At 37.5% G+C, this 23,944-nt stretch overlaps 1 protein-coding gene across 1 annotated transcript in view; it reads left to right on the top strand.

Moving 5' to 3' along the window:
- UTRN (utrophin) overlaps positions 1-23,944 on the top strand; it is a 473,527-nt gene that overhangs the window by 224,025 nt on the left and 225,558 nt on the right. The window contains exons 47-50 of the mRNA XM_054698162.1: positions 4,652-4,866; positions 6,902-7,019; positions 8,938-9,143; positions 10,697-10,851. Of these exons, the coding sequence (XP_054554137.1) occupies positions 4,652-4,866; positions 6,902-7,019; positions 8,938-9,143; positions 10,697-10,851 (694 nt within the window). The remainder of the gene's footprint in view (positions 1-4,651; positions 4,867-6,901; positions 7,020-8,937; positions 9,144-10,696; positions 10,852-23,944) is intronic.

Genomic DNA, 23,944 nt, shown 5'->3' on the forward strand with positions numbered 1-23,944 from the left:
ATTTATTATTCCACTTAAAATTACTGGGAAAAAATATCTTGCTGAGCAGGATGTGGTGTGTCCCTGGCCTTCCTTTCCATGGGAGGTAAGATATTCTGTCTTCCTTGGGACTTGGGTGGGAGCTGGGCCTTCGCAGATTCTGCTGAAGGTAAGTGGGGAGGCCAGGTGGGAAACTGGGGACTAATGTTTTGGGACAAGCAGTTTGGCAGGAAATGAGTTGGAGCCACTGTGTTAATACACTCAGGGTGTGTGCAGTGGGCGCTGATCATGACTGAGGACAAGGTTTAGATATTCCTGGAAGCAGGTGTGAGGTGGGATTTAGGACTCACCATTCCAAGGAAGCTGCTTACTGGCACATGCTGACCACTTAGATGTGGAGGACAAGAGTTTTCTCAGTGCTTATTTTCTTCGCCCCTCACCAAGTAAACTCTACCTGCTGTAACCATGGCCTGCGGACTCTCTGAGTCACCTCACCTCTTCTCTTCATCACCCAGCAAAACCACACACGTGATTAAACCGCCTGCCTCCTCGGTGACCATGGCAGCCCCTGCTGTGGGTTCTCCTCGTACCTCTCCTCCCTCCACACTTCCCTCCTCCACCCCTTTCTCCTGCTTTTCCTCCTCAGGAGTTGGAAAAAATGATGAGTGACAAGATGTTTGTTTTCACTTGAGATTGAAAATTTGCTGAAGGCAAAATTTATATTGTCATTTATTTGTATTTCCCAGTACCTTGTCCAAGAAATACCTGACTGGTTTAGTTAATTAATACCCAAAACACTTGAGTTAAATTTGGGGAATGTTCCCTTGCAAATAGAAGCTCAATTCCATAGCCATGGGGAGGAGATTTGATAGAATGGGTTGTCTTACGTTTTCACATATTATGCAGGGTAGCATGGAAAATATAAATGCATTTTTAAAAGTCTGAAAAAGGGACACAAAACTATTCCCCCAGTGGTTAGGTGGTTCATTTTTGACAAGCTATTCATCCCTGAGATAGGTATGAATTTCACTGTCCCTCTCTTCCTGAACAATGTTTTGTTTCTTTTTTTTTTAAATTATATCATATAAAAGAAACATTTTAAAGTAAAAAATTCATTTAATAAACACCTTTATAGTGTTGTGTGCCTGCCATCTCTGTATTATTCCAAAATATTTCCAGCACCCCAAAGTTAAATCTCTGACTCAGCCAGCAGTTCCTCCCTATTTCCTTCTACCCCCAGCTCCTGGTAACCACTTTTCTTTCTCTTGTCTGCATCGATTGATCTGTTTTGGATATTTCCCATTACAGATCTCATATGATGCTGCTTTCACTGAGCATGTTGCTTTTTAGGTGCATCCATACTGACTTCTTGCTTAGAAAGTAAAACATAAATTTAAAGATATTTATTAGTTTAAAATAGTGATAGCAAAACCACTATGTTAATGAAAATATTTTAAAAATATTAATACAAGAAATTATTATTTTCCAAAAAATCAAATTTACTAGAAAAGTGGCTTTGTTTTCCATTAAAAAAAATCAAATTTCTGGTCTATAAGATGACTGCTGGATTCTCACATCTGCTGCTGCCTTTAGTGTGGTGACAGCACATCCACTCTACACTTGGGAAAGAGTGAATATGAAAAGCAAATACTTGATGGTGATAATCGTTTAGGCCTCACACCCCTTAGAGCAGTATCGAGACCTTATGCTCCACAGACATCATTTTGCAAACCAATGACCTGTGGATATATGCTATTTCTTTTCTGTTTGTAGTCACACACATGTGTGGTTGAGCCTTTTTACTGTATGTGTATTGTCTTTCTTGATTCCTCTTCCATGTGTTATCTGTTAATATTTTTGGAGTTTAAAAATTATTTGTGGGCCTCCCCAGTGGCGCAGGTTATTGGGTGCTGCGCTGTGAAGCTGTCCGCAGCCTCCGCAGTGCAGGTTCGATCCCAGCCAGCTGGCAAGAATCCCACATGGCACAGCAGATCTCTCCTGTCTTGTCCACTACTCCCCTCAGCAGTGTAATTCAGTCTATCTGCTTGTTCTGTTCCCTGCTCTGTCTCTGGTGAATCCTCTCACCCTCCTGCACATCTGGCCTATACCCCAGCTCTTGTATAAAATAAATAAATCTTTAAAAAATTATTTGTTACCAGTTTCTGGCATTGCAAATACTTTCTCCCTTGGTCTACAACTTTAAAAATATTTATGGTACTATATTAGAATCCTTAGGTGATATTGAACTATTCATAGCTTCCATTTTATTGTAGGACTCTGCTGAAGTCATAAAGATATTCCATATTCTGTACTAAATTATTTTAGATTGTTGGTTTTTATATTGAGATCCTTAATGTAACAAGAGTTAATTTTTCGAAGGTGCTTTGAGGTCATACATGTCCCACCATCTTCCTGCACCAGCCATTGATTACCTCTTTCCCCAGCAGCATTTACTGACCAGCAGATTCCTGCCCATCAACCTATAAAGCAGTAAGCACTTGGAGCTTCTCTTCTGGTGATCGTTTTGAATCATTTATTGAGTTAATTGTTCCTTATTACCTTAGCATAAACTAAATATCTGGTAGGGCATAGCCCTCTACCCAAATTCATCTTTTGGCTGTTCTTGGCCATTTCTCTTCTACATTAGTTTTAAAGTCAGAAATTTGGATTTATGGCTTTGTCAAGTGTATGAAAGCCCATTGGGATTTTGTTAGTACTGAGTCAAATTTACAAATTGACTCTATTTTTTTTTTTTGAAATTGTAGTGCCTCATCTAATACACCATATGGTAGAGTGGGTTTCTCAGAGATCTATCTATCTATCTATCTATTTTTTACATCATTGTTCATTTTTAAACAATGTTTGCTTCCCTCACTCCCCACCCCAGCTGTAGTCCCCACAGCATTTCCTTCCCCAAGGCACCCGTGCACCATCACCACAGTCCCCTGTGCTCCTCCCTCCCTCCCTCCCTCTGATCCCTCTCCCTCCTCCTCCCCTGCAGGATGGCTCTCATTTATAATTGTCTGCTTGTTTTTGTTTTGGTGTGTTTTGTATTGTTATTGTGTTTTGTATTGTTTTCCCCTGATGTCTTATTTGATTCCCCTGTACTCCTCCTATAATGAAACCATCTGACATTTTTCTTTTTTCCTTTTGACTTATTTCACTGAGCATAATTCTTTCTAGCTCCATCCATGTTGCTGTGAATGGCATGAGTTTATCTTTTTTGATAGATCTAATAATTCAACCACCTCTTTCATCAAAGAAAACAGACAACCTCCCATCATTAATAAATAAATAAACAGGGCCTCCCCTGGTGGCGCAGCGGTTGAGCACTGGGCTGCGAAGCTGCCCGCAGCCTCTGCAGCCCGGGTTCTATCCCCGGCCTCAGGTGAGGGTCCCACATGGTGCGACAGACCTCTCCTGCCGTGCCCACTGCTCCTCTCAGCAGTGTATTTTGTCAGTCTGGCTGTTCTGTTCCCTGCTCTGGCTCTGGTGAATTCTCTCACCCTCCCGCGCTTCTGCCTGTACCCAGTGCTTGTATAAATAAATAAATAAATCTTTAAAAAATAAACAAAAACAAGAAAAAAAAGTCAAATCTTTGGGGGAGACAATCTCCAACTTTAAAAGTGAATCCCCCTAGATAAAATTATGGATTTGATTACCCCAACATTTGGGAACATCTATATGTTAAAAAATATATTTAAAGAAATCCTAAAATAGAAACATCATTTTCAAGAATATACCAAGGGTTCCTTTCTCATCCAGGTTGATAAGAAAGAAGATCAAGAAGGGAGTTATAAATTATACCATATTTGATTAACAAACTGAAAGCGGTTATTCTCCCTAGTGATAAAAAAAAGCCTTTAAGTGAAGACACTGATGAAAGATACGTGTTTATCCATTGAGATGCACAATGTTTTTGGTGTGGGCACAGGATATTTGTATGTTCCACACATGGCTGCTGGATGTTTAACTTTCCAATTTTGATAGAAAGCAATTTGGCCATAAGTATTAATACATCATCTATATATATATATGTGTGTGTGTGTGTGTGTGTGTGTGTGTGTGTGTTGTTCTGCTTTAGGAAACCTAGGCTAAGGTGATAATCATCAATGTGGAAAATACCTACACAAAAGATATGCCTTGCAAGTTCTTTTGTAAAGTAAAATTTGGGGAGCAAAGCATCCAGCTGTAGGAAAAGGGTTAACTAAAAGTGAATAAAAATATATGTAGTAAATTAGGGTAGATATTCACAATGATATTTATTAAGAATGAATAGTTATGTTATAAAGTTAAATGGAAAATAATGCAATAGTAAAATAAATATCTTCATATCATGACAAAAATAATTATGACAAAATAAAGTCACACTCCTAATTTTCTCATGGCTTATTAAAAAAGTTGTTTTTCTTCTTGGTTCATGTGAGTTACTTCTGATTCAGAGCTGGCCATTTTATTGTAGTCTTGTGAGGGTCTGTGGAATTAACTCCGCGACTACAAGGGACATATAGATATTACTGTCAGAAATACCATAGCCATTTTAGCATGAAAAAACTCTTATTTTTTACTTAAGCTACATTTTATATAAACATACATATACAGGTCACCATTACACTACCACAACCAATATATGCTGTTGGTTTACTAACATTTGCTACAATTTTTATTTCAGCTCATCCTAGTGTCCAAAAGGTGGTGCTAGCATCATCTGCGTCAGATATCCCTGTTCAGTCTCATCCTGCTTCGGAAATCTCGATTCCTGCTGATCTGGATAAAATGATAACAGAACTGGCCGACTGGCTGGTATTGATCGACCAGATGCTGAAGTCCAACATTGTCACTGTCGGGGATGTGAAGGAGATCAATAAGACAGTTTCCCGCATGAAAGTAGGTGCACAGTGTAAAGGCTTGTCATGGAAACACTCAGCACTGAGGTGGATGAAATCTGCCTGCACCCCCCTTGTTTATCCCAGATTCTGGGGAAATGAGCTTAAAAAACTTCACTCTCTCTCAAACAGCCTTCCTGAGCTTGCTCCGTACTTGGAGATGCACAATGTTTTTGGACAATGTGAAGCTTTTTTGGCATTTGTCCTGTTTCGGGAAGATCAGGTTCACCAGCTGGAACTATGGACTCTGTGTTTTTAAATTGTAAAACTGATCTCAATCTGGGCACATAAGAATCAAAGTAACTGGTGTTACCATTACACCTAGTTTTGATGATGTCAGGTGATTTCTCGACTCACTTTTTCCAACTTACACTTTATAATGAGCTTTTTGTCTAAATGCTGACTTGGAAGAGAGAAGTTCCTAACTCTAAATTTATGACTATACATATACACCATCTAACTTCAATTTGTGAAGTTTTCCCTCCCACACAATCCCCTCTTCCCCATTGTTTGTATTCTATAGGATTACTGAAAATAATACACGCGATAGAAATTGGGAATGTCCAATCACTAACTTTGATTAAGTGTTTATTAAGTATTTTCCTAAGTATTTTACATCTGTTATCTCATTCACTTCTTGAAAAACTCGTGAGATAGGTATTGTTTTTGTTCCCAGGTTACAGGCATCCCAGGCAGAGGCTGTGGCACTGATGCAGGCAGGCGGTGCCAAGGCAGGACCACAGGAGCCAGAGGGCAGCTGCAGGGACCTGTTAGGAGAGCCAGGCTGGAGGGGGACAATGTGAGCTTTAGCCATCCAGAGGCAAAATAAGCGCTGTCCCTGGTATAGGCAGTGGAGTGAGTGCAGACAGGGGTTGGGGAACATGAGGGACACCAAGTTAACATTTGCACAATAAAGAGGTATAGTGGGAAGTGAGAGGCTTTATGGCAGTTCACCTTCATTTTGTGAAGGGGTGGCAGGGCAGCAAGCCCATTTGAACTTCTCGTTTAGAAGCCTTGGCAAGCGTCTATTTTTCCTACTCTTTCTTTAAAATTTTGACTGGACACTGATGATAATCAGGCTCAGTTTTAGTAAGAGACTGAGAATAGTGAGCAGGATGGAGTGGAGACTTACAAGGAAAAAGCTCTTTCTGAGTGACTAAGATGATGCTGTTGCAATTACTGGAAATAAGAAATAGAAAAAAAAAAGGGATGTGGATGAGGGTTTGATTGATTTCATTTCAGATATATTGTGTCGAGAGGATCTTAGGCCATTTAGAAGGAAATGATCAGCATTCATTGACATATCTCTCTGGGATTCAGGATTAGTAATTGTGAATAATCCATTTAGAAATAATATTTGATGCTATGGGAGTAATTCAAACCTGCAAAATGACTGAATTCATAAAGAGGAAGAGCTGATAGAGAATCTTTGCCAATTATTTGTACTGGCTGTAAATTGAGTTTTCAAATCTTTAGGGCTAAATATAGTTCTATACTTAAAACATTCTCTTCCTGATATTGTCAACTTTTCTGCCATATTTATCAGTACTGAAAAACAGTAACTTTTTAAAGCTATAGCTTTTCATGTCTATGGTTATTTAATTTGCAATTATTCAAATTAGCATTTTTCTTATAACTCACCTCCATTTCTGTGGGTGACACTAGTTTCTATTCACACCTGATAGCAGACATGCAAGGCATGACTGACAGCAATACTTGTTAATATTTTCAGAGCATTTTTTTTCAGTTTTCAAAGGGATGCTCATCAATTGAATTTCCTCAGACTGGATATATATGAATCATAAGTAGTTTATTATTTCTTTTGTGGACACAGAAATAAATTGCCTTACTGGAAATCCGGGTAAGAAGTGGGAGAGCTGAGATTTGAACTTGAAACATTTAACTCCAGATCCTGCTTTCTCTGCTGCATCATCAGTGTCACACTATTCCTTATAGGAGGAAGATAGCAATTTGATAGATATGAGAGTTCTTATATCACTTTTGAACTGTTCTTAGCAATCGTTTCTTCTCAACAGATCACAAAAGCTGATTTAGAACAGCGCCATCCTCAGCTTGATTATGTTTTCACATTGGCACAGAATTTGAAAAATAAAGCTTCCAGTTCAGATGTGAGAACAGCAATCACAGAAAAATGTGAGTTTAAAAGATTATATGTTATCCTGTTTTCCTGAAAATTGTCTCAAGTACACATACACTCAAAGATTATTCAACTAGTAATTAGTGTTATGTGATGCTGTGATTTATTAATAAATGTAGCTCTTATTTTTATTTTGGTGAACATTGTATAACAGTTATTTTAGAAATTCCTTAAAGTATTAATTGACATCAATTTATACACAGCTGGTTATAGTGCTGGCAGATGTGCTTTGTACAGTGGTCATGAGCTGGCAGCTTATGACCTGGCAGCAACAGAAATATCTTGTCTTATTTTTCTCTCCGTTTTGGTTTCAGCCAGTTTTGTCTGGTTTTCTGGTTTAGTCTGCAAGAAAATATAAACAGGAGCATAGCAAGATGCACAGGGCAAGGGTAGGGAACTCATTTTCCAGACTGGGAACAAAACCACATCTTCCCATCTCTCAACTCATCTTCTCAAAATTCATTCTCAAAATATTTATTGAGCAACTACTATGTACTTATATGCCCAGCACTAATTTGGAATTACTTTAGAGGCAAAATAGAACAAAGGGAACAAAAACATGTAGAACAATAATAAGAAATTTGCTCTCTGGCATTAGAGCATCTGTAAAATCTGTATAGCACGCAAAACAGTCTCAGTTCTCAGGAATGTCATCTGGGGACCATCAGAGTCCACTGCATTTTTCCCTCCGTATAGCCCTGGGCCCTGTCTGTAGCTATTTTGTACTATATATACTCTTTAAAACGTCCTGACATTTCCTAGCCTCCTTATTTTATTTGTGTTACTTTTTTTCCTCTTGGTCTTTTCTCCCCAGGTGAAATTCTACTCAGCAACTAAAATGTCACTCTCCCTGTGAAGTCTTCCCTATCCTCTTTTGGTCCTCGTGAACTATAACATTTTCTACCTTCAGTTACTGTGGCAGCCTTTTCCCCCAATAAATACCTCGTAGATCTCAGTTACTTCAATTCTCTCCTCTACATACATGGTGAATAATCAACTCTCTGGCCCTGAGGCGCTCACAGTACCTGATGTAAAATAGATACTTCATAAATATTTGTGGCAGTATATAAACTGGGAGGTGTTTTATTACCCCGCATAGGGAAGGGAAGAAAGTCAACTATTCCCCATATGAAAAGGTATTTTGATTCTATTCTGGTACCTCAAGATCACTCCCCCTAAGATGATCAATCAAAAGTTTGTTTCTTTAAATTTTTCCTTAACTTGATGCTAACAAAGAGAAAATGAAAGAAGGAAGGGGAAGACAGGAGAGGGGAGAAAGATACTAGAAAGAGAGCATATGAAGGGAAAAAATAAGAAAAAAAGGAGGAAAAGAATCAGCATGGATTTTTTTTTTTATGTTGAAGAGCTGCTGGGTAACTTAGATTCATAAAACTTGAATCTACTTTTAATGTTTCTTTAGAACTTGAGCATACAAAAATACTTTTTTAGAAGCATTTCATTTTGCAGTAAAACAAGCGTGAAAAGCATATTTAAATGGTTGGTTTTATTTTAAAATCAAGATTACCTTAGAGCATCTCTTTTGAGGATGACAAGTGACTATATTTACATCTTAAATTTGTATGCATGTATATGTATCAAGCACTGTTAAACTCTGCCTTCATCTAACCAGATAGGAATTTATTTTATTTATAATTTGGTTTATCAGCTATTTTTATTGTGAATTAGTACATTTAAAATAGAGTTTAATCCAAAACTTCATTCTTCAGTAATAGTTTTAGAAATATATCAGTTGTATAATATACCAGGCATGTATTAAAATTCCTTTAAAATGTATGTGCAACTTGTCTCCTTTCTCTTCTATTTGTAAACTTATTTATGACACATTTGGTATCAGGTATTTTTCCATTTCCTAATAGTGATTTTCTGGGATTATTTTTTCAATGCCTCCTCCAGTGGAAAAGGTCAAGAACCAGTGGGACAGCACTCAGCATGGAGTCGAGTTAAGGCAGCAGCAGCTGGAGGACATGACCATCGACAGCCTACAGTGGGATGACCACAGGGAGGAGACCGAAGAGCTGATAAGAAAATATGAGGCTCGGCTCTATATTCTTCAGCAAGCACGGCGGGACCCCCTTATCAAGCAGATTTCTGATAATCAGGTAAGACTCAGATATTTTTTGCCACTATCAGTGTGTTGGCTATACTTGTGTGTTATGTAATGCTTAGTACTTTTTTATGATGTGATGTTTTTTCAAATTCTTAAGAGTACATATTGAAATTTGTATAAAGAATTTGACAGGGAAGTTTTTGAAAAGTTTCTGGAGGAGTAATAAATAGAAATATGCAGGTGTCCTAGATTTACACGAACTGACTCTTTGCAAATGGAACACCCCCATGAACAAGTGTCTAGAAAAAGAATATTTTACTATTCCAGAAACTCTCCTTTTGCTGGTTTCCATCTCTACCCTGAAGGTTGTTTTTATTTGTGAGATTTCCTGAATCTTTTGTTTGAGTAGTGAAGACATTAAATCACAAATAATCTTAATTTCTATTGATACTTTTATAACTAAACCATTTTATCAGTATCGTCACAGCAGATACTTTTTTTTGCAATCCATTTCATGACAGATCAGAATGGATGATATTTAGCACTTAAGGTATTTTTAAGGTGCTGTTTTATATTCTTTCTACAATCATAGAAGTCATTCTTGAATTGGAAGTTATGGTTGTTAGGTTATATTTTAGTGTACCATTTATTTTCCCTTTAGATAGTTTAAGATGAGTGTACATTTATGGAGAATATAATAATGAATATATGGGAAACAAATCTAAAACTGATAGCAAGTAGACTTTCCACAGTTAACATCCAAAAGGCACGAGGACACTAGTCCCAGTTTCCTGGATCTTTTACCCCACTTATATTTACTGGCTGTTTGTACTAAATGACTCAAATGTAGTAATCAGCCAAGCTGATTGTCCTGGACATAAGACTTGAGCATACAATTAAAAGCGGTCCCAATGTTCAATCATCATATTCAGAATAATCTTTCCTAATCAACACTATGGTTCTCTGAAATTTCAGTGTGGATTTTTATGCTACTCATTCCATGTAAAATATTATAGGAACGCTCATTTGTCATTTAGATTTCTTGGGGAGTATCTTGACCCAGGGGCTCTCAGAGATGGAGTAAGCACATCAAGGAACCAAGATCTATGGATACGCTTAGCAGAAGTTTAGTTATTCAAGGAATTCCCAGTAAACCTTGCTTGGTTCCAAGCACTTCACATTGTAGACACTCGGAGATCCAGGGGAGAGAGACAGAAGACTTCCTTCTTAGTGCCTTTTCCATTTCTCTAAACATGTAGAGGAATTCTAAGTTTATCCCTTTATGATGGATTTCCTGCAGGATCAGGTGAATAGCAGAGAGGATGAAAAACACAAGTGGTTTTAGGTAACGGAGGAGCTCAAGGAGGAAAAGATAATAATCTTTTAATATCATCTGTTAAGTGCCTGATAACTTTCTTAGACATTTTCCTTTTCACTTCTAGATTGTTTTGTTTTAAGCTTACCTACCAGTATTTTCTTCTTTGTTTTCTTCTTTTGATATCTGTGTCCAAAATATATTACAGCCTACTGGGATGGCCCAGTGTTTTGATCATACTAATTACTGAGTGAGCAAGTCTAACAATTATACTTGAAATTATACCTTAGATATTGCTTCAAGAACTGGGCCCTGGTGATGGCATCATAATGGCGTTCGATAATGTCCTGCAGAAATTGTTGGAAGAATACAGTAATGATGACACAAGAAATGTGAAAGAAACAACTGAGTACCTGAAAACATCATGGATCAGTCTCAAACAAAGGTAATGTGAAGGCCCTGGCAGATGAGAGTTTGATTGCTTTGGCCTTTTCAGGAAACATGCCAAATATGTGACAATTAGAAGTTCATTTTATCATTATTTTTCCCATTTTTAGGTTGTACTTAGTATCACAGCACAGACTGTACACACTCATACTCACACACAATATCTATATCTCTATGTATATATCTGTACATATATTGAATATATACATTATCTACCTGAATTTCTACAGTGGTTTTTCCTTGAATAAATCTGAGCCTTGCCAATGATTATCATATGAATTCTGATTTTCTCCTGCCTCTTGGTATTACCTCCAATATTTGGTCCCATGCTGATGGAAGGAGTATTGTGTTAGGTACAGACGCTTTAGGGTAATATTGTCCCTAATAGTCATTAAAATAGTGTGCTGTTTGGCCAAATCTCATTAGTTGAGCATGCACACACTAGACCTCTGAAATGTGCTGTGTGTCATTTAGTCACCAACTAATTTATTATCTTTTCTTTCCTTATTCTGTCTAGTATATTTGGAACAGTCTAAAATAGATATGTGCTTATAAGAAATTTTTGTGTCACTTGAGCACTTAGGATTTGAGGAACTATAAACAGTGCTTAGCATCTCTTTAAGATTGCATATTTATATTCATCATCAGTAGAAAAGTGTTTACTTACATAGTATTGGGAATACCTGTCTAAATGAAATTATGGTTCCACGCACATCTTTATATATTTGTATGCATTACAACTGCCTGAAATCTAACTTGATATCAAAACACATTTATTTTGTGAATAAAATGGATAACATTCAAGCATTTTATGTTATATATCACTGGTAATAAAGTATGACTTAATATTTAATAACATTTTGACATTTTATACATTTTTAGGATGCCATTTTTAGTTAGAATCTATAAAGTAGACATTTTTGAAAAACTCAAAGAGAATGATAAGGGCAGTGTATGAGCCTAAATGTGTTGCTATATATACCTGGGATTCTGGAGGAAACAGGGCAGGGGCAGCAACTACAAAAACTCAAATATTTAAATCACAATATAGCTATGTAATCTTGGTCTTTCTAGCATTTGAATACAGCTGTTCTAAGAGATTATTTGGCTATGGGAATAAATCCAAAATTAAGGCAGAGAGGAGGGTGAACTGAAAATAATTTTATTGTACAAACTTCCAGTTATTAAAATAATTAAGTGTTGGGGGGATAGTATATAGCATGGTAACTACAGCTAATAATATTGTACTGTACGTTTGAAAATTGCTAAGAGAGTACATCTTAAAAGTTCCCATCACAAGAAAAAAAATGGTAACTTTGTATTGGGTGATGAGTATTTACTAAAATTAATGTGGTAATCATTTTGCAGTATATGCCAGTGTCAAATCATTATGTAGTATACTTGAAACTAATACGATGTTAGATATCAATTATATCTCAGTTAAATAAACAGCTTTACTGTGTGGAGATTTCTGGACCTACTAAACATAGAGCTTCCATATGATCCAGCAATTCCACTCCTAGGTATTTACCCAAAGGACACAGAAACATCAATTCCAAAGAGCACCTGCACTCCTATGTTTATAGCAGCACTGTTTACAATAGCTAAGCTTTGGAAACAACCCAAATGCCCAAAAATAGATGACTGGATCAAGAAGATGTGGTACATATATACCATGGAATATTACTCAGCATTCAAAAAAGATAAACACATGCAATTTGCAGCAACATGGATGGCACTGGAAGGGATCATGCTCAGCGAAATAAGCCAAAAAGAAAAAGAAAAATACCGGATGGTCTCACTCATAGCAGGAATCTAGAAAACTTAAATAAGGGACAGGAAATGAATATAAGAAAGTGAAAATCAAAATCAACAAAAAACTATGAACCAGAGACACTTTTTGGGGGGTGGGGGCGGGAGGGGAAGGATTGGGTCAGAATGGGCGTTTGCAATTGTGTGGGGAATATAAAAATAAAATTTAATATTTAAAAAAAAAAAAAAAATAAACAGCTTTAACATAAATGGAGATCATCCTTAAGCACACATTATGTGTTTCCAAAAATTTTACATATTAGAGTTATGAGGTTGTTTTTGTTGTAAACAATGCCAGAAAAATTGATCACTTAAGAATGTATGGCCTGCTTTATTTAGCACCTCCAATTTTTTTTTTTTTGCTTTTACTTTGTAAATATTTTAAGACAGCAGAAGTTAGGCTAGATGGAAGAGGCAATTAAAAATGAATTACATGCCAAGATGATCTTTCATTTATCATAGCTGAGACAACTACAATGTTCCAATTTTATGCTAGTTACAAGTAGATTTCCTTATGCCATTTTTTTCCTGTAATTTTTGGGAAATTGGTAAATATATTAATATTCAGACAAGATTTAGTTATCTATAAACAAGGGAGAATACAACAAAACTGTGGTGATGGCTTCATGAGTGATGGTGGGAGTATTTGTGTATTAAGAGGATTTTCTTTATTCAAGCATAATGATGATTACAATTTTTATTTCCAACTTTTATAGTTTTTGTATGTTTATCCAAAAATTATAAATTTTTTGATTTGTTCTAATTGGGAATCTTTCTAGAGTATATAGATCTTTTCTTGCCTTAAACATAGTTTATGACCATATATTAAACATTTTTTGAATGCCAATCATTTTTGTGAAGATAAAATTAAAGGCTTTAATAGCTATATGCAGCCTTACAGTTCTTCTAAACAAGGCCTACTCAGTCTTTTTTTTTTTTTTTTTTAAATTTTTTTTTTAATAGAGGCATGTTTTATTTATTTATTTATTTATTCATTTGTTTGTTTTGTTTCTACATGCACTGGGTACAGTCAGAAGCGCGGGAGGGTGAGAGAACTCACCAGAGCCAGAGCGGGGAGCAGAGCAGGCAGAAGAATCCAAGTACACTGCTGAGGGGAGCAGCGGCGGCAGGAGAGGTCTGCGCGCCATGTGGGACCCTCCTCCGGTGGCCGGGGAGCAGCCTGGGATCGAACCGGTGCCGCAGAGGCTGCTGGCAGCCTCGCAACCCAGCGTTCAACCGCTGCGCCACCGGGGAGGCCCTACTCAGTCTTTTTTTTAATTAACCCCCTAAGAAGCCATTTCAGATCTCTGCCCTCTGTGAAATTTTAATACTGTAGGTTTGTTATGTATCTGTTTCTGAACTTTATAGTTATGCTTTGTACATAACAAAGAGTGAATTTTTTCCACTTCCCTCAGTCACAAAGAACTAAAATTAATGTGGTAATTACTTACTGTTTCTACTGACTGTTTCTGCTGAGACTTCCAATTCTAATTCAGTGCTGCCTGGCTCATGCATGTAAAATGGCATGTTCAAAGTCACATAGCATAGCTAACATGACATTTTTCTTTACAAAATTATAATAATACTCTCCAGACTCTTGAATTCTGAAGAATTGGTAATTTTTTTCTAACTACTATACTTCTGAGGTTTTGTGCTTTTTTAGTGTGTATGTTTTATTGGGTATCTTCTTGTTGTCAGACTCTTCACATACATTATTTCAATTAATCCTCACAACAGCTGTAGGAGACAGGCAGAATTTTCACCAATGTGATGTCTATGAATAAATTGAAGCCAAAGAATGTAAGGAATACCCAAGATCACACAGCTCAGACAGAGATGGGATCGTGGCTAGCAGACTGTCTGCTAATGTTGGTGGCAGCTCTGTGTACACGCCTCTGGGATCTGTCTGTGACTCCACTTACTGTTTCTTACCTATGATGCATTTAGAAACCAGACTGATTACAGATATGGGGGCCTCTGCTGTTAAGTGTTGTCAGTGCAGGACGTAGGCACTGTGCCCGCCGTCAAACTGCTAGGAGGCCTCACACACACCTTTCCTCTTATCTCCCAACTGTTTTGTGTTTACATCATTGTCAGCCAAGTTCTGCAGGGGTGAGGGGTTATTGCATTTGCACATAGAACACTGAGGTTGTGGCATAGTTTGTGATATGTTTAATATCAGTTGTTTTGTTTTTTTTAGATTATTTATGCATACAAGAGCTTGGGTACAGGCCAGAGATGGGGGGGTGAGAGGATTCATCAGAGACAGAAATACTTTGCTGAAGGGAACAGCGGGTGAGACATGAGAGTTCTGCTGCAATATGTGGGTTGCTCCCCGGACTGACCAGGGATTGAAGTCATGCTGCCGCAGCTGAGGATTACCTCACAGTGCATTGCTTAACCCCTTGTGCCACCAAGGAGGCCCTGTTTAATATCAGTTGTAAGGAAATGTTTCATATGAATTACATTTGGCCTAACTAAGTTGGCTTTTCATCCACAGTCCGTTTATCTATGCTGCCAGAATTCAGTACACTTTGATAAACCGAAAGCTTTGAATTGACATGAGGCTATTGACTAGTCTTTGCTTTACCCCACTTACTGAGAATGGTCTTATTTCTAATTGCAAAATATTAATGTGTTTTTTGTCGTCACCCAGACCCTATTTGGGGTGGTATGTCATAGATGCCTTTATAACAATAGATCTAATGTAAAAAAGTTCTTACCTGGCTTCTGCTATTTTGGATTCCGTAAGCAACAAGTCTTTATATACATTTTAAACTAACTGACATATCTTACCCAGAACTCTGCCTGGGAATTTTGTTCCTTATATCTCTTCATGACAATTAACAAGCTTTTTTTAACTATAAATTGAGTAGTGATAGTTGGCATGTACTTATAGTAACTTTTGGATTGTAGTGAGATTTAAGATGCTTGATTTGGTTCTGAAATGTTCTTTTAGTCCTTTGTGTGTGTGTTTGTGTATGTGTATGTATATGTGTGTATGTATATTTGTGTACATATACATACAAATGCACACATAGTTGCTTGTGCTAAAATATTTGAAAGGTAATGAGACAATGACTTTATTCTATAAAGAATATCTGTAAAGCATATCCAGAATCACTAATTACTATATATTTTTCTCTTTGCCCTTATCTCCCAGAAGCCATAGCTTGCCTGTGTCATGTTAAAAGAGAAAACTCACTGGCTATGGCTTCTGATCATCCTTGATAAAAATCTTTTATCTGCTGTTAACAGTGTGAACCTTGAACAAGTTATTTCAACTCACTAAGTCTCAACTTTCTTGACTCTAAATTAGAGACCATATCTAATGTATAGGATTGCTGTGATATGCAAGTTCCTTGTACATGATATGTGTCAAACAAAATGTTACTCCAGTCATCATCATCTGCTCATATACTGTTCTCCTCAAAAATCCATTGCTTTTCAGACTGTTTCACAGTACTGCCTATGGTTCAATTAGTGGAAGATTTGGTTGTTATCAGTTGTTTATCTAAAGTCATTTTGAATAGTCTCTACTTACACTGGTAAGATAATTGATTATCAGTACACTGAATGCAATAGAACTCTCCTACATGTTTTTTTTTACCAGATGAATCATCTTAGAAAATACAAATTCCTGGGCCTCCCTAGTGGTGCAAGAGGTTAAGCATAGCACTCTGAAGCTATCTGCAGCCTCTGCAGCACGAGTTAAATCCCCAGCCAGTGAGGGAGATACCCACATGGCACAGCAGACCTCTCCTTTCTTGCTTGCTACTCCCCTCCGCAGTGTATTTTAGTCAGTCTGCCTGTTCTGCTCCCTGGTGTCTCTGGTGGATCCTCTCACCACCACCCCAGACCCCAGAGGTCTGGCCTGTATCCCAGCCCTTGTATGAATAAATAAATAAATCTTTAAAAAACATATATTAATTTCTAAGTTAGTATCCATTGGGCTACTCTAACAAAATACACAGACTGGGTAGCTTTAAGCAACAGAAATGTATTTCCCCAGTTCAGGAGGCTGGGAGTCCTAGATCAGGGCTCCATCACGGTGGAGTAAGCGCCCTGTTCTGGGTTCTGGGTTACAGACTTCTCTATGTATCCTCACATAATGGAAGGGGTGAGAGAGCTCTCTGGGACCTCTTCTATAAGGATGTTGACCTCATTCATGAGAACCCCATCCTCAGGACCTGATCACCTCCCAAAGGCCAACCTCCTCATACTTTCATATTGGACATTAGGGTTTCAACATAGGAATTTGGGTGGGGGCACACACCTACAGGTCATAGCAGTTAGTAAAATCACCACATTGCTAAATTTATATTGCATTTAAGTGTTTTCTGCCTAAGCAGAAGCCTAACCATTCTAGAGATGTAGGGTGTTGTATTGAAAAAAGATAGACTTATTTCATGTGAGGGCATATATACAGACTATCTAGTGAAAGAATTTTATTTTCTTCTTTTCAAAGGATACTGTCTTTCTAATTAACTTTAATTAACATTAATAATGTTCAGCTGAATATGTGGAATGTGCATAGTTCCCAAGAAATTACATAAATATTGTATATACTAAAGAAGGTCTTGACTGTTATGAAAACAGATTAATTTCCAAAAATTTGAATTTACTTTTAATTGCTTTCCCAATTTTGTTATTGCATATTTTGAAATTTCCATCATTTCTGTTATGATTTTTGCAGTAGTGGTTAGTCCATGTCCCTATAGATTATTAAAAATAAAATATTTTTTATTCAGCATTTATCCATTGTTAAGCTTCGTCAGTTCCTTTTAAGAATGATCAATATAGAATACTCATATTGGGACTGTGCTGTCTGGCTTGACATCAACCAGATCAAGCTTTGTGCTGTACAAATGGATATTGTAGCAGCTGTCACTCCCAAATCAATGAGACAGGTGAGAAGTTCTGGCAGCTTTATCCTCCAGTCTACACACCAGTGCGAGGTTCAGAGATTTGGGTCAGTCAACTTGATTTATCCTCTCAAAAGCTTACTTCTTTCCCTGAAGGTCACCTTTATTTTTCAACCTGTTTCTTTTGTTTTCATTGTTTGCATTTAATTTTTAGTTTTCTCTTCTGAGCTGGGAAGGAAGCTGGCAAAGAAGAAATGTGTAAAAAATAGACTATTTTCCTCTTCTGTTATATTGTTTTAATATCTCAGGTATTATTTTATTGCCTTTAAAAAAATTACCAACAATATATTTGTGGTAAATGCCTAAGAATGTTACTGTTTCCATTTTGTAAATATTAAACTCAAGCATGTAAATATTTTCTCAGTATTTATAATTCCATATCAACAAACTCAAGGCCCTTAGCCTTTGATTTTGCTTTCATTTCTTCTTTTTCTTGTGAGTTAATTAATTAAGTACATGTTTAGCTTCCTTTTTTTTAGGAATTTTTTTTATTATTTTTAAGATTTATTTATTTATACAAGAACTGGGTTACGGGTCAGAGGTGCGGGAGGGTGAGAGAATTCACCAGAGACAGAGCGGGGAGCGGAACAGGCAGATAGACCTAAAACACTGCTGAGGGGAGCAGTGGGTGAGACAGGAGAAGTCTGCCGCACCATGTGGGTTTCTCCTTGGCTGGCCGGGAATTGGTCCCGTGCTGCAGAGACTGCAGACAGCTTCATAGCGCTGCGCTCAACCCTCTGTGCCACTGGGGAGGCCCTAGCTTTCTTTTTGTCAAGCTCTGTAATCAGCCCTGAAGATCCACCATAAACATGCCCTATTACTACCTCCAGGTAACTTTTCCTAGACAGAACCTTATAGTAAATAAGAAAATGACATGTAATTATAGGTGACTGTATTGGAGGAAAAGGAAATTCAGAAGGTGAATCACAGAAGAGGATCTTACTTAGCGTGGATAAATTTAAAAAGCATAAGTTAAGAAATGATATTTGAGCTGATTCGGCTTACGAGGAACCATCTGAAAAGACTTCCAGAGTAGGGCCTCCCTGGTGGCACAAGGGTTAAGATGCAATCTGTGAAGCTATCTGCTGCCTCTGTAGCACAAGTTTGATCCCCAGCCATGGAGCTACCCACATGGCACAGCAGACCTCTCCTTGCCTGCTGCTCCTCTCAGCAGTGTATTTCAGCCAGTGTGCCTGTTCTGTTCCCCACTCTGTCTCTGGTGAATCCTCTTATCCCCTATAGCTCTGGCCTGTACCCCAGTTCTTGTATGCATAAATAAATCTTTTTTTTAAAAAAAGACTCCCACAGTGAACAGCATATGTACAAGTCATGAAGCAGGAAGGAGGATAGAATGTGATTAAAATAGTATAAATAATTGGTACAGGTCTGAGATATGGTGAAGGAGGAGTCAGAAGCCAGGTCATGTAAGACACAGGAAAGAGTTTAGATATTCTAAGTAAAATGAAAAGCTACTAGAATTGTTAAGCAGAGGGAGTGGCATTATCTAATACTATAGGGATATAAGAGAATAATTGGGAAGGGATGTTGAAGTAAATGATGTGGTCTAGGTGAGCAATGGTGGGCTTCCTGGGTTATGTGACAACAGTTGTGGAAAGATGATGATTCTGAGATATATTCTGAGAACAGAAAATATGTTTTGCTAGATTACATATGTGGTGTGAGGGATTGGAAGCAATCTATGTAAACTGATGTGTGGTGGCACCATTCCCTGGGGCAGGTTGTAGGAGTGTTGGGGACAGAAAAATCAAGAATTGTATCTTGACATGTTCACTGAAGGTGATGTTTTGCCTCCTGGTTATAGGTCATGTGAGCAATTGAATATCTGAATCTGGAACTCGGGTGTTCTCAGATGTGGATTTGGGAGTTCTCAGCATTTACATTGGAGGTTAACTGTGTGGATCACTAGCGAAGGTTTAAAGATAGAAGAAAAGATGCTTGGCTTATTTCTTAGAACTAAACAGGAGAGAAGAAAGGGAACCCTAAACACCTACCGAAGAAGTAGAAAGAAACCTGAGATTTGTGGTGTTCAAAGTGGTGAGAAGAGAATAGTTCAAAGAGAGAATGGAGAGAGGAGAGTATTTCTCTTTTTCTTTTAAAGATTTATTTATTTTTGCATACAAGAACCAGGGTACAGGCCAGAGATGCATGGGGTGAAAGGATTCACTAGAGACAGAGTGGGGAACAGAACAGACAGACTGACTGAAACACATTGCGGAGGGGAGCAGCGGGCGAGACAGGGGGAGGTCTGCTGCACCATGTGGGTTGCTCCCTGGCTGGCCAGGAATCAAACTTGTGCTGCAGAGGCTACAGATTGCTTCACAGTGTGGCGCCTAACCCCTTGTGCCACCAGGGAGGCCCAAGAGGAGAGTATTTCTAAGAGGGAATTTTATATCCTACTGAGAAATCAGAAAAAACATGACAAATGGGATTCTATAGATTGGAGATTACTGGTGATTTTGAAAAGAACAGTTTTAAGGGAGTGATGGGAGTAGAAGCTAGATAATGAGGTGATGAAGAAGAAACAATTTGTAGAAAGAATCTCAGAAAAGTTTGTTGTGAAGAGAGACAAAGAGTGTGTAGGTAGGAGGTAGAAAGAGTGTGTAGGTAGAGTGTGTAGGTAGGAGTGTGGAGGTGTAGGTGGAAACAGCCTAAGTGCCCATCCATGGACAATTAGATCAAGAAGCTGTGGTCCATCCACGGTGTGGTGCCCTGTTCAGCCATAAGGAAAGATGAAATGCAGCCATTTACAGCAATCTGGAAAGACTTTTTTTTCTAGCAAAGAAGTCAGGCTGACAACGACAATCTTGGATGCTTACATAATCGACAATGTTTCAAAGCAAAATACTTATAAATACTAGAGGACACCAATAAACATAGTGAGGATTCAGATTTAGAAGGAAGGGTCAGGGAGGAAGGGACAGGGTATATAAAGGATGGTGGTATGGAAAACAAAAGTTTGCAGAAGGATTGATTGCTCTAGGAAACCACTACACTTAAGACAGGGTATAGGGATTGTTTTGAGGAATCTGCTGATTGCAGTACAGGGTTATGGTCTAAGGGGAGAATGGTTTTGTGGGTGAATTGGGACAGATTGAAAAGGCAGGGAGTAGTATAGCCCATGTTGGTTGGCTAATGAAAACAAAATGTTTGATAATAACTTAGCTAAAAGGGCAGTAGGGTGTGATGAGGTAAATCCTCTTACGGAGACAGCTCGGTGGTCTTGAATATTTACTGGCAATGGCAGCCCCAGGGATAGCCATTATTTGGGTTCTACAAGGTTGTAGGTAGATTTTATGGGTTGGGCGTTCTCCTGAGCTAATGGTGTGGCATTAGCAGCCAAGGAGTGTCTATAACTCCCTTGGAGCAAATTGTTAAGAGGTTGGGAATAGTTCAATCTATGTGTTATAAGTATTCTTCACCAAAAGATCTTAGTTTGTGAGAATGTCAGAAGTGACTAATTTTTCATTAAATAGACTGCATTTCCCTGAACTTTTTTCAGAAAGATGTTATTTTATTTACAAAAGAGCGAAATTACCTTGTGAAGGTGTCCATTGAAAAGCTTAAAGAGTTGTTTCATTTTCAGTTTTCCTATGCCACTCAAACTACTGATGCCACTATTTTCTGCTTACAAGAGATAAACATATTTAAATTTCATGTAACTGCAAAGGTCAATTTTAATTATTTCAAAATTTAGCAGCACATTATCTGTGGGTTTCCTAAGATAATTTTTTCCATTAAAGCCTGAAAAAAATTGCATATCTCTTTGTGTTCAAACACTCTTTTGACCAATTATCTATACATGCAAACTTGACTAAACAATGTATATCTTGTAGCTTAAAATATCAAGTAATATTTAACATCTTTTAAATACCATTTAAAAAAGTCAGTTATGTGGGTGGCCATGTGCTGTTATGCTACAAAATGACTATAAGCTATTTTGTAGCATATCATAGTTGCTTTTATAACCACAACCTCTTTTAAAGCTAAGAGTTTACATTTAAAAAATCCCAGTTCCCTTTAATATAAACTTATAAATCTGTCACCCATGGAATCCTTAAATTTTTGTGAGAAACTATTTATATTTTCAGTCTGTACCATTTCTTGCACGAAAGAATTTTTTTTAGTCTGTACCTTCTTCTGTTTGAACTAGAAAATGTTATTTGTCCTAAAGCTACCCTTTATACTTCAAATGTTGTATCTTTTAAGTTTTCAGTCAATCAATTTTTTTTGATTTATAGATTTTAGAAGATTAACAAAAAATCTTCTCTGCCTTTGTCTAGTTGCCACAATTTCCTAAACTTAAAATCATCTTTTCTGGATACTGTTCCTTTTCCTATATTCTCTCATCACATTTTCCAGAACTTCCACTGTTCTGAGATGTAGCAAGAAGAATAGATGCAAACTCTGCACTGAGAATCAGAAACTAGTATAAGTTCAGTGTTGGGCGGGATCTTGGTGATCATTACTGCTCCCCAGCCTTTTTGCTGTGTGTATACCACTCTTCTATTCCCATCAGTAACATTTCAATTCCATGCAGTAATTCTTAATGAAGCTGAATTAGACAGCAGAGATAGGGTAACAATAGAAGAGCTCATCTAGCAGATTTTATAATTTCTGTGATAGGTTATGTAATTTTCCGAGGGCCCCTGGAGATCCTGAAATGGGCCCTTTATTCATCAAGTCCAAGTTTCTCATTTAAAAGATGGATTGCATATTTGAAGTGATGTACCGTAAGTCATACAACAGTAAATGACAGAAGTGGTGGAAATAAGTCTCTTTTGTCTGCGAGAAGTATACAACTGGCATTAAATGTAACTTGCTAGCCTATATGTATTCCTGGGCCTTTAATTTTAGTGACTATTTCTGGTCCTAAGATACTATGATAAATTATATAAAATTCCTTGAAAAATGATTAAATTATTCTTGTATAGTCCACAATGCAGCCTTGGAATTAAATTTTAAAAATGAGTAAAATGGGCGATACAGAGAATTGATGTCTGGGAGCTATGTTTTCTCAAGAATTCTTGTTAATTATTATAATTTTAAAAATCAGACTATAAATTATATATAAATTTATATAGTAAAATATTATGTACTATGGTTGTATGCTTTTGAAATGTATGCTTATCATGCTATGAAGACAAGTTTCCCTCTATAAATGGAATTTAATTTTCAGCATGGACATTATTCTCATTGTAGTTGATTCTACTAATGACAAAAATAACAGGACACCAAATATATGTGAGTTAAAAGAGTTCCCCAGTACACATTATTAAACTGCACATTTATATGCTATAATTAAAATTAGTTTCCCAGAATTTAAACAAATTCATAACCAGGATGGAAAAAATGTATATTGAGTATTTGCTATATCTTGATATATGACTTACTTTCTCCTTAAAATATTGCTGAAGGGAGATGTTGTTCCTATTTTTTGTATTTGTTTATTCAAAAGCACTTGCTGAATTGCTGTGTGTGGACTCTGGGAGTATCAAGTGCACTGATGATTTGCAAGCTAAAGCTTTCGAATCAGAAAACAGCCTCTTTCGACAGGATTGGAGATGCAATGAGCTAGGCCCAAGATAGGAGACTCTCATGGGTTATCTAAGTGGATTCAGTTCCATCACATAAGTCCTTAAAAAAGCAAGGAGAGAGGCAGAAGAGTAGGTCAGAGAGATGTGACATGAGGACCAACCCAGTATTGCTGGCTTTGAAGATAAAGGGACCACAGCAGAGGAATGTGAATAACCTTGAGAAGCTCAGAAAGTGGAGGAAAGGGATTCACCCCTGCAGGCTCCAGAAAGGAATGCAGCCTTCACCCCTGCAGGCTCCAGAAAGGAATGCAGCCTTCACCCCTGCAGGCTCCAGAAAGGAATGCAGCCTTAACCCCTGCAGGCTCCAGAAAGGAATGCCCCTGCAGACATGTTGACTTTAGTCCAGTGAGAACTGTCAGAAGGTAACCTGCAGAGCTGTGAGATGATCAGTTGTGTTGCTTTATACCATTAAGTTGGTGCTGATTTTTAAAGCACCAATGGCATGCTAATAGGCATCGTAAGGGAAATCATGGAATGCTTTGGGATGAGGTACCATTGGTTTGGACAGTGTGTGCATTAAGTTCTGGAGAGTAAGTACAAATTAGCCAGGTAGAAAGGGGAAAGTTAGTGAAGGTAGATGTCCTTAGAGGATATTTGAGTACAAGAAATACAAAGCAAAACGCTGGATGGAACAGAAACATTGATCATTTTGAAGATTACAAATTGTTTCATTCTTGTGGTTAATAAAGCATTAACTTGGAGTGGTGAGATGATTCATGGATATAAACAAGACTCAGAC

This window comes from Talpa occidentalis, unplaced genomic scaffold (genome assembly GCF_014898055.3).
Source record: "Talpa occidentalis isolate TD23 unplaced genomic scaffold, MPIMG_talOcc4v2.1 talOcc4.2, whole genome shotgun sequence".
NCBI lineage: Eukaryota > Metazoa > Chordata > Mammalia > Eulipotyphla > Talpidae > Talpa > Talpa occidentalis.